This window comes from Strigops habroptila, chromosome 7, assembly GCF_004027225.2.
Source record: "Strigops habroptila isolate Jane chromosome 7, bStrHab1.2.pri, whole genome shotgun sequence".
Classification (NCBI taxonomy): domain Eukaryota; kingdom Metazoa; phylum Chordata; class Aves; order Psittaciformes; family Psittacidae; genus Strigops; species Strigops habroptila.
In genome coordinates, this window is record NC_044283.2 from 30,417,155 (window position 1) to 30,434,248 (window position 17,094).

General features: G+C 41.6%; 1 protein-coding gene across 11 annotated transcripts in view; it reads right to left on the bottom strand.

Annotated features, from left to right (window-relative positions):
- The window catches only part of SGCZ (sarcoglycan zeta), a 494,888-nt gene extending 479,712 nt beyond the window's left edge, over nt 1-15,176 (bottom strand). For all 11 annotated transcript variants that reach the window (XR_003992315.1, XR_003992314.1, XM_030492658.1 and 8 more), the window contains exon 1: nt 14,192-15,176. Coding sequence is in view for 9 of the 11 variants with exons in the window: in XM_030492658.1 (XP_030348518.1) it covers nt 14,192-14,230 (39 nt within the window). In the remaining 2 variants the exon portion in view is untranslated. The remainder of the gene's footprint in view (nt 1-14,191) is intronic.
- Nucleotides 15,177-17,094: the final 1,918 nt, after the last annotated feature.

Consider the following 17,094-nt stretch of genomic DNA (forward strand, 5'->3'; position numbering starts at 1 on the left):
CTGCCCATGGCAGGGAGGTTGGAACTAGATGACCTTGAAAAGCCCCTTCCAACTCAAACTATTCTATGATTATGGTATTTTGGCACAAACTCTTTTTCTTTGCTGATATTTTGCAGCCGTATGAATTATTTGGCCTAGCTAGTGATAGTCTTTCAGAATGACTGTTCAGAAAAATTTCAAGACTGACACCCTTGATAAAACTACAACTTCCCTGAATTCATTATGTTCTAAATCACACCTAAAATCAGGTTTTCTGTACTGCTTTCAAGGAATCAATAGGTAACTACATTATCTTCTATAAATCTTATTCTTCCAAGCAACTTAAAAGGTCCAGAGCTATTTTCTTTCTGAGGCTGATAGTCAAAACAGATGTCTAGGAAATAAAACTTTTCTTAACTTGCCCTATGACCATGAACAGAAAAACCTTTTCTACCAGCCTATGTAGATATTTACTAACATAAATCTAATCATTGCATACTCAAAACAGAAAGTGTAATAAAGAGTGTTGAGTGAAAGCAGGTTCCTCCCTGCACCACCAACACTGGGCTCCATGAAATGCAAATAAAAATACACTTGGAGTTCATAATTGGCATTTTAATTAAAATTTTTAGAAAAGGGTTAAGTTCCACAGATTTATTCCTTCACACAGCCTTGCCAAAATTGTTGGCACTTGGTCAGAAATATTGATTTAGTCATGACCCAGGACAGTTCTCCCAAGAGTACTGAGGTGGCTTTACTGACATCTCTGCATTTTGCTTTCCACCGTGCCCTTAGCCACTTTAAATGTTACAGGCTATCAGTACTGATACTGCAAAACGTAAAAATGGGAAAATGAGCCCACTTTCTAACCTCTCAGGCCACAGTCAATGTACATTGGCTGAGCTGACGTTTACGTTTTCAACTCATCAGCATCCCCCCATCACTGAACAAATAGCCTGGTGAAAGAGATGTTTTAACACTTGGACAGGAAGGGCAGAATTCCGAGTGAAAGGCTATTTCTCTGTGCCTTGTCCTTCCCCTAGAAACTCTCTCTACCCAGTGACCAGCAACAAGCTGACCCATGCACTACAAAGAAATACACATGTGCCTATGTTCCTGAATAAGTGAACAAAAGAATTCAATATCTCACAGCTTAGAAAGAAAAACAAGGCTGTAATGTATGCAAACCACATCCCTCAATGCGTATTTTTAGGTGTATACTGATTGACTCGTCTCAGTGTTTAAAATTAAGTTGAGTTTAGGCAGTCAGGTCTCTTTCAAGAGCTACTGATGATGATATTATTAACCTTTGGTATTGAAATTCTGTTAGTAGTACCTGATTTATCCCAGTAAAAGCATTGCAATCTCATTCTTATCCCTGGCCTGGGAAAATTTAGAGCTTTGAGGTTTTCATTTGTTTTTTTTTTTTCAGAAGAAGGTACCAATAAAAGCAAACTACCCATCAACTGATCCTGACACGGACTGTACATGAGGGATGCATTACAATTTTACCTCTCCCTTAAAAGGTATAGTTTTTTAAAAATACATTTAAAAAAAAAAAAGTTATTTTAATTGTCTCTGTATTAAAACAGCATAAATTGAGCGGACAGGTCAATTCTTCGTTCCTCCTCCTCTCTCCTCTCCCCCTGAAAGGTTCACAGAAGGTATTTTCCTAACAAAAAACAGGGACTGTGTCTGTCATTAGACTTAACTGTGATACAACTTGTACTGATATAACGATTAGTTTTATTGAAGTGTAATAACAAGCACAAAGATATTCATATTAATCCCAGTTCAACTTTTGGATATAGGCCTCTCTCAGGTCTCTATGAGACAAACTGCTGAATCCTGTGTATTCTGGCTGAGGAAGTTCAGAAAGCCAATAAGCAGGATTTCTTTGCCGCACAGGACCATAGCATTTCCTTCTCTTCATTCAAATCATATTTTTGTAACTATTTCTAAGCAGATGTTTAGGACACAAACCTTACTGATACTAAAATAAGGAGATGCCTGATTCTTGAAACATGTGGTCTCGTTTACTTGCAGTTGACAAGGCATTTTACAGGAACACATTTGACTTTTTACAAGTTTCCAACAGCAGTAAAGTTTATTCCTGCTGACAGCAGAAGTAACTGCTGTGCGCAGAATAAATCTGATTGTTTAAAAAGTTTAACTCTGCTTTCTTGTTTCATGTTTTGTACTCTAACGTTACATTTAAATCTGTTTCAGATACATTTTTTCCAAAAAACAATTCTTTCTATGTTACTGGGGTAAAAATACATGAGTGAACACCAAAATCATTGCAAGGTAAGGGAAATTGGGCTTTTCTCTGAAGTGGAAATACTATTTAGCTTCCCATTCTTTTTATACTGAAACTTTCAAATTTTTTATTATTTTTAGTTTACAAAACCAGAAGATAAAAAACACTAATGCAATTTTAGACCTCTTTATTTAAACCAGACATCTAATGATAAGAATAAAAGAAGCAAGAAACCAAAGCACCATTATAACCTTCTGCAGCAAGCAGGCAATTTCTGTAAAATATGTACCAACCATCTGTCCTTATGCCATGATTCTTGGGCCAAATTCTGGAACAATGTGAATAGTCAACAGGCAACTCACAGCACACATACACTCTGAAAAATATATGCAGAAAGAGCTCTTAACACTGTAGTTGCACACTTCTGTTTTGTGTGTAGTGATCCACTTTAAGATGTTCCAGCTACCAGCTGCCTACTGCCAGACCTCCAACAGAGCTTACTATCTCACACTACCGCTGACTCAGCTACGTTTTACTTTGGATCTTGGTTTATAAGTGTTCATCCCCCCTAAAATTAAAATTTATGGCACTTTATCATTGCTAGAAAGGTTAAGCACACTCAATCTGTGCAACTTCCTAGCAGGTCAGATAAGGATGTGAGAAAAGCACAGAACTGGAAAGCACCCTCATTTGGCTCGCATTCTGCTACTGGCTTCTTCCAGTAGACTTGCATCTTGTCGTCCTCTCCTGTTCCCTTCCTCTTCATCTTACTGACTTTATCGGGGAGGGGGGGGAGGGGGGGGAGGTGGAGTCATGTGAATATGCAGGAAACATTTACATATCAATGCTATAGAATATTTTGGCATTGTGATCAATTATTTTTAAATCTACATTTTAAGATGTAAATCAGTTTTCTTACGCACGTAGACAAAGATGTGATGATAATCACAGAAACTGCAATTTAAGTATACTTTTGTTTTAAAGACACATGACTCTGTTTTATTAAGAGCAAACATAAGCTATATTCTCCCCAAATGGAAATAATATTGATACCTGTAACTGCTTGTCTCTGCTAGTACTGTTAGCTCTTTATTAAAAGGTGAGGGAGCAAAAAAGTTGTTTGGCATTATGTGAAACAGAAAAGTACACCTGTTCAACATAAGAGGACAGGTTTTCTCTAGAATAATAGCCACTATAAGGTAAGTGAAATGGGTCCCAAGGATAGATTTAGGGGAAATTTTCACTGCCTAGGAGCCCAAGTTTTGAGCTTACACTTAGATAAGAAAACTATAAAACACACTGCATACCAATTCGTGTTAACATTCCATTGGGACAGTAAGAGAGTTTCTGTCTTAACACCATCCAACTCATACTGACAATAGCAACAGCAGCTGCTTTCATGGGTTCCTGGATTTTCTGCTTCCATCAGCACATATGCAAGCCCATGTCCACAGACAGGTGCTTCCTACAAATTTTCTGAGTAGTCAATTGAGTTTTCTAGCACCAAGAGAAATAAATTTCAACCATTTATTTTTACATGCATTTAAATGTTGCACATGCTACACACACACTGTTTACTGAATTATATTCACACAATAACATTCTATTATCCTATTTTTAAAATATTTCAAAACATAGTACTGAATATGTGAATAATAAAGGTCTGTCAGTTAGGCATCAGCATGAACAATAGTGCGGATAGCCATAGAGACATTTTCATTGAGTTTGCCACCAGCTCAGCACATGGTCACTGTGCTGTCATTTGTTATTGCACCGATCAGCCTTCCCTCTCAACTTGAAATCTTTACATTTCACTTGGCTATTCTAAAACTGCATTGGCAAGCTCTGTATATATGTTACAAAATAATAGCATTGTAGTCTGATACAGCAGCATATGCCCAAAACTGAAATGAATTTTACTCAATATAACCTATAATTCTTGACATATCAGGTGCTAGCCTCTCCTAGGTGCTCATCATGCTGCAGTTTGCTGCCTACCGGATACATTCATTCACTGATCAAAGCTTACAAAAGCCCAAGTTCAATAGAACAGACAGCACCTTGGCAAAGGATGCCTTCTGGTTTATGTCTGTCAGCAGTATGATGGAATTTTATCATGACACACAGAGACACTACTCACATACCCATAATTTTACTGGCAATAGTGCAAGTGGTCTCGGTAGACTGGGTAGATGACATATTTACATGAACAGTGAATATTATCTACCTCATCTAAATTAATACTGAGAAAAATAGGAAGCTTAACTAGGTAGAGGTCTCTTCTGGGCAAATAGATCATTTTCCAATCACATACTCACTTGCACCTCATAATGAGTTAGGGGAGAAATGAAGGAAAGTATGAGATCAATTCTAAAAATAGTATCTTGTTCCGCTGAAAACAAGATATACTTACCGAAATGCGAATGTCAATGCCAGTATTGGGGAAACGGCACACACTAACTAACTTGTTGTTAAGTCTCTGAAGACTTATACTCTTCTGCCAACTTTTTCAGTAAAATCTAATAAAACATTGATGAAATGGAATAATAATTTTCTCTGCATGAAGATTAAGTGAGAACATGAGTCTACATGATAGGCAGTTTTCACATTCATCTCATGTCTGCTCAACTGCAAAAGTCATTGAGATACGGCATGTAGAATATTTCTAAACTGAAATATACCTGAAATAGTAGATGTCAACTTGAGTCCTACAAGAAGTGACAGTCAACACCAGCTTGTTGCTAGCTATTTTTGCAACTGCCTATAAAATTTGACACAGCTAGGCAGTCTTGTGTTAGGACTGAAACCTATTGTTTCAAAACAAATAGAAGGGAAGATAATTATTACCAATATTTACACAACAGGTACTATATCTGAAGGCATAATTATGCATAAGCCTGAGTGCTGGTACCTGTCTGGACCTCCAGAGGAAACTGTATTTCCAACAAAGTGTATAAGGTTAGAACTAAGGGTAGACGCCTTACTTACCCCACAAACTGAAGTAACTCAGCTGAGTGATTTCTATAGAGTATTTGCCATCTGTTGGTGATGACTCAAGCAAAACAAAGCACAGATGGATCTTAGTCCCAATTTTCGTCTTTTTCTTTTTTGGCTGAACTCTTCTAAACTTCAGAGTGGGTTAGGATTTTGTGTCATTTTGGAGGAGTGTATTTTTCTAGTAAATAATAGCTCCTAATTTGTACTTACCCACAGCTAATTTTCAAACTATTGGTAGTAATAAATGATGCCATGAGTTTCAGCTTTAAGGCTAAGTGTTCTTCTCGGAAAAACTTTCAGTCTCTTTGTAATGCATTCTGAAATGCTCTCTGCTGTTTATTGGGACATAGATCATTCTATTTCCTTCCTCACACATATATTAACCAGTGAATGGGATTTACAACAGCCAGCCTGCTCAGCAGGGAGACTCCCGAGTTAGCCAAGACAAATTAACACACACACACAAAAAAAATGCAGATTGAAATCTTACATATCTCCTGAAGCCTTACAACTGTGACAGCAGTTTCTCTACCAGACTGAGATTCACATTCTTAAATGTTCTACTTGACTGTGATGACCAAGCAGTCCCTCTGAGTACAGAAAATTGGCTCAATCTTTTCTTCAAAATAAAAACAACCCAAGTTGTGCTACAATCACCAGTTATTGTTAAAAATATTGTGTGCTGAACTCATGCTTACAAAGAATTCATCATTTGAATACTCTCATTGGATCACAGACCTGAGGAAAATTTAACATACCTGGCAGATGAGTATTAATGCCCCTAAGCAGGATAAATCCTAAAATACTCCTCCCAGTCCAGATGGGAAATATGCAAGCAAATGAGTTAGTCATTAGTGTGATGCGCCTAAGCAGCATTACTAAAGAAAACTGAGGCATTTGCAGACACTCAGTGCCCGGTGGGTGAAGTGGGAGTCTTTGCAGACTGCTTTCCAGGACTGAGCCTCTGCTGCACTGCAGGCACCTTCTTCGTAGCAGCTCCTAAAGGAAATAATTAATGTTCCTGGAAAATAAAGGACTTGGAGCTCTCATAATGAGCCTGCTAATGGCTTGACTACTTCCAAAGCTGCTTACAGCCTAACCATGTTTATACGCAAGTCACAAGTGCAATGAGGAAAGCCAGAGAGTAGAGAGGGGACTACCCAGCCCTGACCCCCTCCCAGCACACAGCATGCAGGCTGGATGTGTGATGGCTAGGCATTTTTCCAAGTTCGGATTTAAAATCCTTTCTATTATAAGGCTTTAAATTGAATTTGAGGTAAAACCCAGATTCTAAAGCTTAATTCACCTGGTGGTCGTCTTCTTTATTACAGGCAACTCCAGAAATTTTAGACTGCCTTTCAACTTTTGTCATCTCTGTTGATCTATGTGCAGAAACATACTAGCTTATAAAGCAGCAAAGGCTCTCACTTTCTTATTTTTTTACTTTTATTTTTGATTGTTTTGTGAATACTGGCAATTTGTTAAATGTAACTCTTAAGTTGAGCAGACATGAAACCTTCCTTTAGCGCTGTTCATTTACTTGTCTTCAACTAGTTAAAAGGGCTGAGCTTTATAGAGTGCTTTGTGCATGTGGACTAGCTTTAACTAGAAATAATATAAATTAGTATTACTGAATAATTTCACATGGAAATAACGTTGTAATTTCAGTGGTTTATGGCATTTTTCCTCAGCTACACCAACACATCACAATATAGCAACTACCAATGTACCAATCAGATAGTTTTGCTATTTTAAGTAAATTGATTTTCCATTAAGGTTTTTCTGAATGTGCAGCGATGTGTGCTTGCAGCCCAGAAAGCCAACCATATCCTGGGCTGCATCAAAAGGAGAGTGGTCAACAGGTTGAGGGAGGTGATTCTGCTTCTCTGCTCTCATGAGACCCCACCTGTTGTACTGCATTCAGCTCTGGGGCCTCCAACGTAAGGAGGACATAGACCTGTTGGAGTGAGTCCAGAGGAGTGGCATGAAGATGATCAGAGGACTGGAGCATCTCTCCTACAAAGACAGGCTGAGAGAGTTTGGCTTGTTCAGCCTGGAGAAGGCTCAGGAGAGGCCTTATAGCAGCCTTTCAGTACCTAAAAGGGGGCCTGCAAGAAAGCTAGAGGGGAAATTTTTACAAGGACATGTAGGGATAGGACAAGGGGGAATGACTTTAAAGAGGGGAGATTTAGATTAGATATTAGGAAAAAATTCTTCACTGTGAAGGTGTTGAGACACTAGAACAGGTTGCCCAGAGAAGTTGTGGATGCCTGATCCCTGGAAGTGTTCAAGGCTAGGGTGGATGGGGCTTTGAGCAACCTGGTCTAGTGGAAGGTGTCCCTGAACATGTCAGAGGGGTTGGAACTAGATGATCTTAAAGGTCTCTTTCAACCCAAACCATTCTATGTTAATTAAAACCTATACTGATTTTAAACAGCTGTTGTGCCATGTAGCTGCTGAAGCAGGGCAATTGCATTTCTTCTGTTAAATACGAAGTTAGCAAGTTTTTCTCTTTTCTTGAATCCAACTCAAAATACCTTATGAACATTTTGAGAAGACAACAACCTACATAACTAAGAAGTACAAGTATCATCAACAGTGATCCTGAAGAGCAAAACCAGCAAAAATAGTTCAACAATGTGGACTTTCCACCCCGATCGTGGCACAAAGAACAATGCATTTAGAAAGCACAAATTCAAATTAATTGGGTTTTGTTTACGTGTTTCCACTAAATGCACGATTACCTTCTTACAACCTGGAAAGGAAGCAAGTTTTCAGTAGTAGCTGCCTCCCTTTACTAACATAATTTGTCTGTTCAAGAGTTGTAGGAGCAGGAAGGTGGAACCTATAAATTCCAGACCATGCTGCCCAGATGAACTGAAGAGGACTGATAAAACAGAGAAATATAGCTAACGGCCAGATTTTTATGCCTGAGGCATTCTACTGCTTGTGGCACTGATTTTAGACATATAACTGATGTACTTCTGCTGATATAACTGCACTGATTTAACAAAGCACTGCTAATTTAGAATTGCAGAAAGCTACTCTGTCCTCATATAGTACTTTTCAAGCAGTGCAAATACCCAGGAGTTAAATCACGCAATCCTACTGAACGTGTTACCTAGAAATATAAGACGGGAGGTACAGACAGAACACTTATTTTTATAAAAGTTGTTGAACACCACAAGCTTGCTTCGACTTACTCAGTACCTCTGTAAATCTGGCTTTGTGTGATTAGCTGCAGTAATAGTGCTAACCCAGAATAAAGCATCACATTTTGCATCTCTCACTGCTGTGCCTTCACCAACAGTAATTCCTTCCTGTGACAACCAACAAAAATCCAGTGCTCGTGGATAGCAACCTCACATCTTTCTTCACAAAGAAGGGGGTTATTGTGGAACAAGGAGTTAACATACAATATTTTAGAATTAGCAAAGGAGCTGATGGCTTAATAGATGTCAATCTTCATTCTTGAACTGATACGTAATTCTGGGTTTACAAATGGCATTATTACACATGGCTACAGCCAAAAGTACAACAGGGCATTATGTAGGTTTATGTAAGCTCTTTAAGTGTACAGAGTATTTCAAAATAAAGTATGGTACAACTTCTAAGCCATGTTATCCAGATTTCTTTTGAAGGAAGAGAGAAGGAAACGAGACTGCCCTATGGAGAGACCCTAGAACTTCCATGTCAAAGTGAGAAAAGTCTATTTGTAACTCAGTGCACTTTTTTTTAATTATTTGATTCCTTATTTTTGTCTTTTGGAATGCTAGCTCCTTAGAGGACATAGAAACAACTATGTTGGACATGATAAATTTTATATAAAATAACATGAGGCGAAATGATTTCACGGGAAAAGTCTCTTGTGACATTTCCACCGTAATACTTTACAAAGAATCTTGTTCATGGCCTAATCAGGAACCTGTGAAGGCAATATCAACCTCCAAACAGCTAAGGGACATAGTAAGAAAGCACGACTTGTACACCCAAATGTGTCTTCACATTAGACTCTGAAAGGCTCTTGCATGAGTTATGCACTGTCTCCAAGTCTTACGTTTAGACCTATAGAAACAACCCAGCTTACAGTAGCATCACACACTAACCTCTTCCATTTCAGAAAGACGTGCTGCTAACCTTTATGTAAATCTCTAACATCTATTTTTTCCAAAGTGCAGAATATAGTGGCAGAGGAAAACACAGCAATATTTATCCCAAAAGTCAGGAAGAACAGGAAGAGAAAGTGCTTTTCTCCCTTTAACCAAGCCTTCAGATTTTGATGTATTTTCCACTTAAAGAGTGTTGAGCTTAGCAAAGCTGTAATGTACAATGTCAAAAAGTTCGGCCACAGGTTCTCGGCAGCGATAGTACAAGAACAATTTCTAAAGCGTACCACCAGAGCACTGCCGTTGTCTTGACCTTTTTTCTATGTCTGCTGAACAACTATGTCTTACACATAGAATTCCCTCCAGCCTCCTGAACTATGTCTAGTCCTTATATGTACTGGGAGATGGAGACGAAATCCCACAATAAGCACACAGAGAAAAGGAATTTGCATGTATATTACTTTAAAACTGTTTCAGCTTGACCTTTCATGAAGAATGGTTTAAAGGCTGAAATCTCTGACTGGGAATGCAAAGGTTCATTGTCTTAATATTGAGTATTGCTGATAGGGTCCTAGCAAACCATGACTGTTTCTTGGAGGTATGTAGATAGGGAAGGGCAGGAGAGAGCAGGTTTTGCATTAAGAAGACAAATCCATTAGTATCCACACTAAGCTGTCCAATGTCTCAAGCAGAGACATGAATAAATGAAGCAGACTTTCATAAGAATGTTAAGCGTAATAGAGTACTATACTTTTCATTATGGAATGACTAGCTTAAAACAGAAATATAACCACCTACGTAGTCTCATCAAAGTCCTCCCACACCACACCAAGCACATGAGTTTCTCTGGCTCCTTCTTTTAAAAGGAAAATAAATGAAAATATTACAGAACTCCTCTGGGTATTAGTTCTCCTGTTAATTTAAATAGGAAGTGATTTACATGTTTAAGACCACAAAATTACTGACTATCTCGTTTAAACTCTTGTGGTTTCCTTGTTTGAATTTCATCAAATAATTCATAAACCACATAAATTGCATTGGAAGACTATTATTACAAAACCTCATCTGTGACTAGCTTCATGTGGATGTTGAGTAAGTAGGTTTATATCACCAGGAAACATAAAACCATAAACAGACTATAAATATTCTCTCATGAACTGAATAAAGAAATGCAGCTAATGCTTACAAGATGAATCAGAAATAGTGCTCAGAGTTAACTTTTTTGTGTGTTAAAAGTGATAATTCCAAGACACTTAAACACACCATTAAAAATAACATCTTGGGATTGTAATGAAAATCTCTCACTGAACCAGCATCTTCAAGTAATAAAGGAAGGTTTCTAGGGTATTCTTTATTCCACCATGCTAATTATCTCACTGTTATCATATGTTCCATTAAAAAGCAACTTTCTTCCAGGAAAGTATCAGAGTGTTTTACAGACTACAAGGAATATTTATCTCCCACAAGTTGTGGTTACTAAACAACATAAAAGAAATGGTTGCAATATATGTTAAAGGAATTGTACATCAAACAACTGGAGAGAAGTGAAGGACAAAACCTGTGACAACCCATCCAGTGTCAATGAAAATTTTAACTCAACAGTGGTCCAGCAAACAAAAATGTCTTTCCACTCTTCTTTGCAAACCAAACTGAGACATTTTCAAGTAATTAAATACAAATGCTTCAAGTTCTGAACCCATTAAATGCAAAGTTAATTCATCATGTTTTATACACATATTCAAATTGCAAAGCCCTATAAAATATGTAATACTCACAAAGCCGTAGTTTCATCTATGTCCAAAACGTAGGTATAGACAATCATATATACTTTAGGTAACAGAACGTGCTTCACAGCACTAAACCCAAGACTACAGTGCAACTAGGACAGTGGTACTAAATCTGTGTTTTCAGTACTACTCCTTTAAAACAAAAGCCCCACAGGCTTGTGAATTAAAAAGTCAGGGGAAAGTTCTCGTATGCATCTGAGATAGGTCAAAGGAAAACCAGAACAGCTCAAAATCTCTGGAAGAGTAGTCTCTGTTTTCAGTCCTGACCTGTTTCATCAGGAATTTGTGCATGGAATAGTAAGGGGAAGCACACCTACCTCCATTAGCAGGTGTTGCACACGATACTTGCTCAGTTTTTCATAAAATGACCTTTCAAAATGTATATTCATTATAGATAGATACTATATAATTCAGAACTCCTTACATTCAGTGCAGTAACACGAAGATTTGAAATTTAGATTTAATGCCTGATCTGAGATGTATAAAAGCCTTGTATTACATATTTTCAATATCATTATTACATATTATTATTAGAGCTAGCATATTTTACTAGTAGTATTAGTAAGGAAGTTACCATTATTCTTTTTTTATTCTTACTAGCATACATTTGTCATAATGGACAAAACCTAGTAACATGAAAGACAGCATCCAGCCCACTTCCAAAATTCTTAGCAAGTGGTTCTACAACATCCTGCTACCATAACTGACATTCTTCATACAAGTCTTCTGTGCAGTACGATGTGGAAGAGAGCTCACTTGACACCTCAGGACCTTCAGCTGCCTGCTCACTGAACACAACTGGCAAGGGACTGTGCTGGCTATACCGAAAAGGAGCAGAGCACTGAAATTACTTCCATGCTCTGAGGCTAGCTAAAAATTGACAAAAGCTGTTCACGACTTAGAGCAGCGTTGGAGCTGCTCTTTATTGTGCCCAAGCCCAGCAAAGCCACCAGTTGGGAACTGCTTCAATCCCCAAGAGCTTTGCCCCCCCCCCCCCCGCCCTGTATTCCTACCGGTGGGAAAGTGGCTGGGCGGTTCACACTGGGGGAAAACCCAAAACTGCTGATGCAAGATGTTCGGCTGTTTTGCACCACTGTCTGGCGCACAGAGTCCGGTTCGGGTGGGGAATCCTCCCGGCTGCCGCGGGCTGGGGCGCGGGGCAAGCGGCCACGCTCCCGTGTCCGCCACTCCCTGCACGCGTTTGAAATCACTCCCCAGCAGCCACGCGTCAAGAAAGCACCAGGGAAAGCCGGGAAAAGCATCGTGCGTAAAGCGGCTCGTCCAAGAAAACTACCCAGATCCTAACAGCAGCTACAAAAATGCCTCCTTTTGAAGCTCTTGTGAGGAGAAAGGCGGGAGGCGGAAGGGATGAAAGTGCTGATGCTTAGGAGCAGTGCCACTTTTCAGCTATGCTGCGGTGCTCAAGGTCGCTCAGCCTGTACACGCTGCAAACATTAGTCTTAATTGCCGCGCAGAGGACTACAAGACGAACAGAAACTCCTCTCCCCTACCCCGCTCGCAGCGGACGTGCCTCCCGGGCTCTAAGGACAATTCACGCCAAGTGCTGTCCTCTTTCAGTACAAACATGTTTTCTTTAAAGACCCTTTAAAAATTATCCGTTAAAATAAAACTTCTCCCTTCCCCCTAACTGGAAGACCCGGCTCCCGTCTTTCCCACACCAGCCGTCTCCTGTAAATCCTGGAAAGGCTGGGGAAGGCGGGAGAGGACTCCCCGGCTCAGACAGGCAGATTTGCGGCGTGGCCGTGCTTGAAGCGCTGTGAAATCAGCGGTTCTCAGGCAAGAGATTGTTTTATTACCTTCTGTGTCCTGCGCTTCCGTCACGTCAAATACTCAGGCAGGGCTATAATTCTGGTGTGCCTTTCCTTAGGGAATTTACAGCGGTTGCGAGAAAAACTGGGGGGGTGAATCTATTTATTCACTGGCGTCTCACACGCAAGTATGCTGAAGTACTTTCAGATCTGGCTTGGCAGAGGAGGAAAGAAGCCCACGGCAGCACTTCAGGCTCACCGGAGTTTGCCTCCCCAATGGAGAGCGCTCCTCAGCCGCGGGGAAGCCGGCGCTGCGCCTGGGTGGGTGGCCGGCCCGGGGATGGGTGGGCGTGCGCCGGGGAGGAAGGCTGCTTTCCTTTGCTCTCCCATCGCTTCCTCAGCCCGTGACGAGGTGCGCGTGTCCCCCCTGCCCAACTGGGTCCTGCTCGGCCCTCGCTCCCCCCCCGCTTGCCCGCCCGGCGGCTCCGCCGCGCCCAAGCTCCTTTCCTCTCCACCGCTTCACCCCGTATAGATAGCGAGAGAGATTTATGTTATTAGTAGTAGTGTTTGAGCCAAATTCCGCTCACGGCTGGGGGAGGCTAACAGCAGGTGTGGGCAGGCTCTCCATCTCCGCAAAGGAGCATGCTCAGCGTTCTCAGGCATGCTCCTTCAGGGGGGAGGGAGCCACAGCTGGGCCGGGGTGGGTGGGGGAATCCTCACACTCGCACCATCCTAATGCAAAGTTTTATTGTTCAACCGGCCCCGGGACCCCCTGCCCCGCATCCTGCCACCGCTTCCGAGGGGAGGGGACCCGGGCGCTGCGCCGAGGGAGAGGAGGGAGGGGTGTTCCCCCTCGCTCCCGGCGGCGAGGGAAAAAGGAGGAGGAAGAAGAGGAGATGCCCAGGCGAGAAAGGCTTCAAGAGCCAACTTCTGCCGGGAAAGCCGCAGGTCTGCTGCCGCCTCCTCCCGGAGCGAGACCACTGCTGCGCCTGACGCTACCCCCAACGCTGATGCAACGCCAAGAGCACACGGGCAGCACCATCACCACCCTCACGACCATCATCATCGTTATTACTATTATGACGATGCTCGCGGCCGCAGAGAGGGAAGCCGCACTCGGCTCTGGCAGCTGCCCACCAGCGCCTCCCTCCCCCACCTGCCCCCGGCTCCGCGCCCCCCGCCCGGGTCCGCGGGAGCCCCGCGCAGCCCCCGCCCCCGCAGCCAGGCAGCAGCGGAGAGGACAGGACGGGGTCCAACCCAAATCGTAACGGCGGCACCCGGCGGGTCGCCTACCTTGAGCTCCTCCGTGTCCAGATTTGCTGATCTGTCCATAGAGCGAAACTGAGCGGAGCGAAAACGAGGGAAGTTGTGCCCCAAAATATAAATAAATAAAAATAAAGGAAAAAGGGAAAAAAAACCGAAACCCACAAACAAAAAAAAAAAAAAAACAACAAACAAAAAAAACCCAAAATCTACCCCCACACAGCACCAAAGAGAGGGGGCAATCTAGTCTCTCAGTTTCCAGCCTAAACTCAGCCTTGTCCTCCAAACCCTGGCAGCTGGTCTCAGTCTCATTCTCCGCGATCACGCCTCCACCGGTTTAAATAAATAAATAAATTTCACTTTTTTGTTTTTTGCTTTTTTTAAAAAAGAACTCCCTTAAGGATTCAAGCGACAGGTGATCTCCGGTGAAAGAGATTCGCGTCCTCAGGCAATGAAAGGAGGAGACAGGAAGAGAAAAAAAAAAAAAATCCACTCAAGATTATTTTTTTTCTTCTGCAATAAGCTCAGAAGCCGGCGAATCGCTGCATCCCGAAGAAAAATCCTGCTTCTCTGGACAGCATCATGCAGCAGATTTCGAGCAAATGTGTTCAAACTGAAGGGAATACTCTGTGATAAAAGCCTTTCTTCGTCATGCCTACTCTGGTAGCTAATTTAGCACCCTGTGAGTGCAAGACATTAGCGATAAACAATTTTGCTGGCAAGATAACAAAATCCCCCAACTCCTGCATAGACTCAGAAATTCTCCTCAGCTAAAGGTATTCCCTCAATAATAATACTAGGGAAAAAAAATAGGGAAGTCTGTAGGGGATGGTCTTCTTTGAAGGTTATGCTAAAAGAGTTGGGAGGAAAACAGGAGGTGGATCTCTTGCAGAAGAGAGAAGGAAGAGAGAGAGGCAGAAATTCCCCCCTTCGCTCCTGTTTTACTGTCCTTCACCGCCAGGTGACTGACTTCCCTCCTCACGGCCCACTCGAAGGGGATTTCTCCAGCTTTCCAAAAGCAACATTTCCCTTTCCGAGCAGCGCAGCCCCCGGAGCTTAACGCCGACGGCCGGCAGCACCGCCCCGGGGGCGGGCACGGACACAGACCCACCCGCGCACTCCCCGCGCTCGCCAAATGGCTCCTCTCGGTAGCCACACGTGTTCTGAATAACAGCCACGGTCACCGGCACAAAAACCCCCACTGCCTCCCCATCACTCCCTCTAAACAACAGATATATGTGTGTGTATATATATATGTATAAAATATATATATGTGTGTGTGTGTGCAGGTGTGCCTAAATTAACAAGGTGATGTGAAACTTCTCCATCTCTGGCTGGAAGTGTGCAGATGTTGTGCAGCTGTTGAATGTATCATTAAAGTGCTGCAGCTTTGGTGGAGCAGCATTTCTGATGGCACATGGATTAAGTCTTGAGTCTCTTTCAGGGTGTTACTTTACTAATCCCTTTTTCCGAAGGATTCACCATCTTGTGGCTCTCGCATCACTCCAGAGAGAATCAAAATTAGATTTAAAAATTCAAATTCCTCCCCATCGAGATCCTGATTTTATCACAGTCCTTTATCCTAAATGTCAGTTGCAATTTTGGAGAACAAGGCTGTGATTTTTGTTTCCCTGCTATCAGTCTTTTGGGGGCCTTATTTATTTAACTCCATGAATGACAAATTCAGAACTATCACCTTCTAGTTCTATCACCTCCTTTCTACACTGCTTTAAATAGAATTGGTATTCCTGATAATTTGACATAAGTACACAGATCTAATATTTCAAAGTGGATACTCTGTTTCCAGTTCAATATAGATTTGTTTGTAGCTTCCAAGACTTCAAGGTTAACATAAGCTTAAGGGCTGGGTGATGGCCAGTGATAGCCATTTCTGAGGACTGAATGTAGCCCTCATCTTCTGGAGAACTAAAGATGCGACACAGGCACAGACAAATGACATTTCTCCTCTTAGCACAAACTGTATATGACTTCTGGGTTCCTTGTGAATGTACTGTAAATATCATTATTATCATTAATCTAGAACTGCAGTTTGCAAAGATTAGAGACTTGGCCTGGTGTTCCCATGTGAGCCAACATGCTCGTGTCCAAATAAAAGACGGGCAAAGTGGGCACTAAATCTAGCTGCTGTAAGACCTATAGAAATTTTTAAGTATTTTTTTTTCCTCTGACAGAAAGATGCCACCCTACCCCCCTCATCCCCCAAATAAAAAACCTGGAGAGACTTCTATAAGAGACCATGCTGAAGAAAAACATCTCAGAATGCACTTCTAAGGCTGCCCAAATGTGCCAATATGCAGTACTGGGAAGAGGAGAGGACTGCCCCAGTGTGTGACACCAAGCAGGGGACGTAGTATGAGACTACCTCGGTGCCCTGGCTGGTGCCACTGGATAACCAGAAGACCCGTGAACCCCTCCATACATCCACACCTGTTTGCATGGTAATTAGTAGATCAACAAGTAGCTGCATAAAAGGCAGCTTTATAAAACCAGAGGGCCTGCAGCATTGTGACCTTTCTGCTGTCTTGTTGCTGATGCACCACAAGACTTTCTTGGATGGGGCGCTCCCTAGTTTGTTCTCATATTGTCACCAAGTGTGTGGGCATGTGATATATTTGAGAATCCTCTGCTGAATTTTGCTGATAGTGGTCAAGAGTTCAGGGAAGAGACAAGGAGAATTGACAGGACAATCATATAAGCCTAAATTCCTTAGAAAACAATACAAAACAAATTGATTTTCGCAGCCACTTTAATAACACTTTAAAATACATTTCACTCCTCATAGATAATATAACCTAACAAGTGGCTTTTTGTTGCTGACAGGCACTCCAAAATTAATTAATACCAAACTTCTAGTTGCTTCAAATATCTTAGATTTTTATCTTGCATATAAACGGTAAGACCTCTCTTTTCCC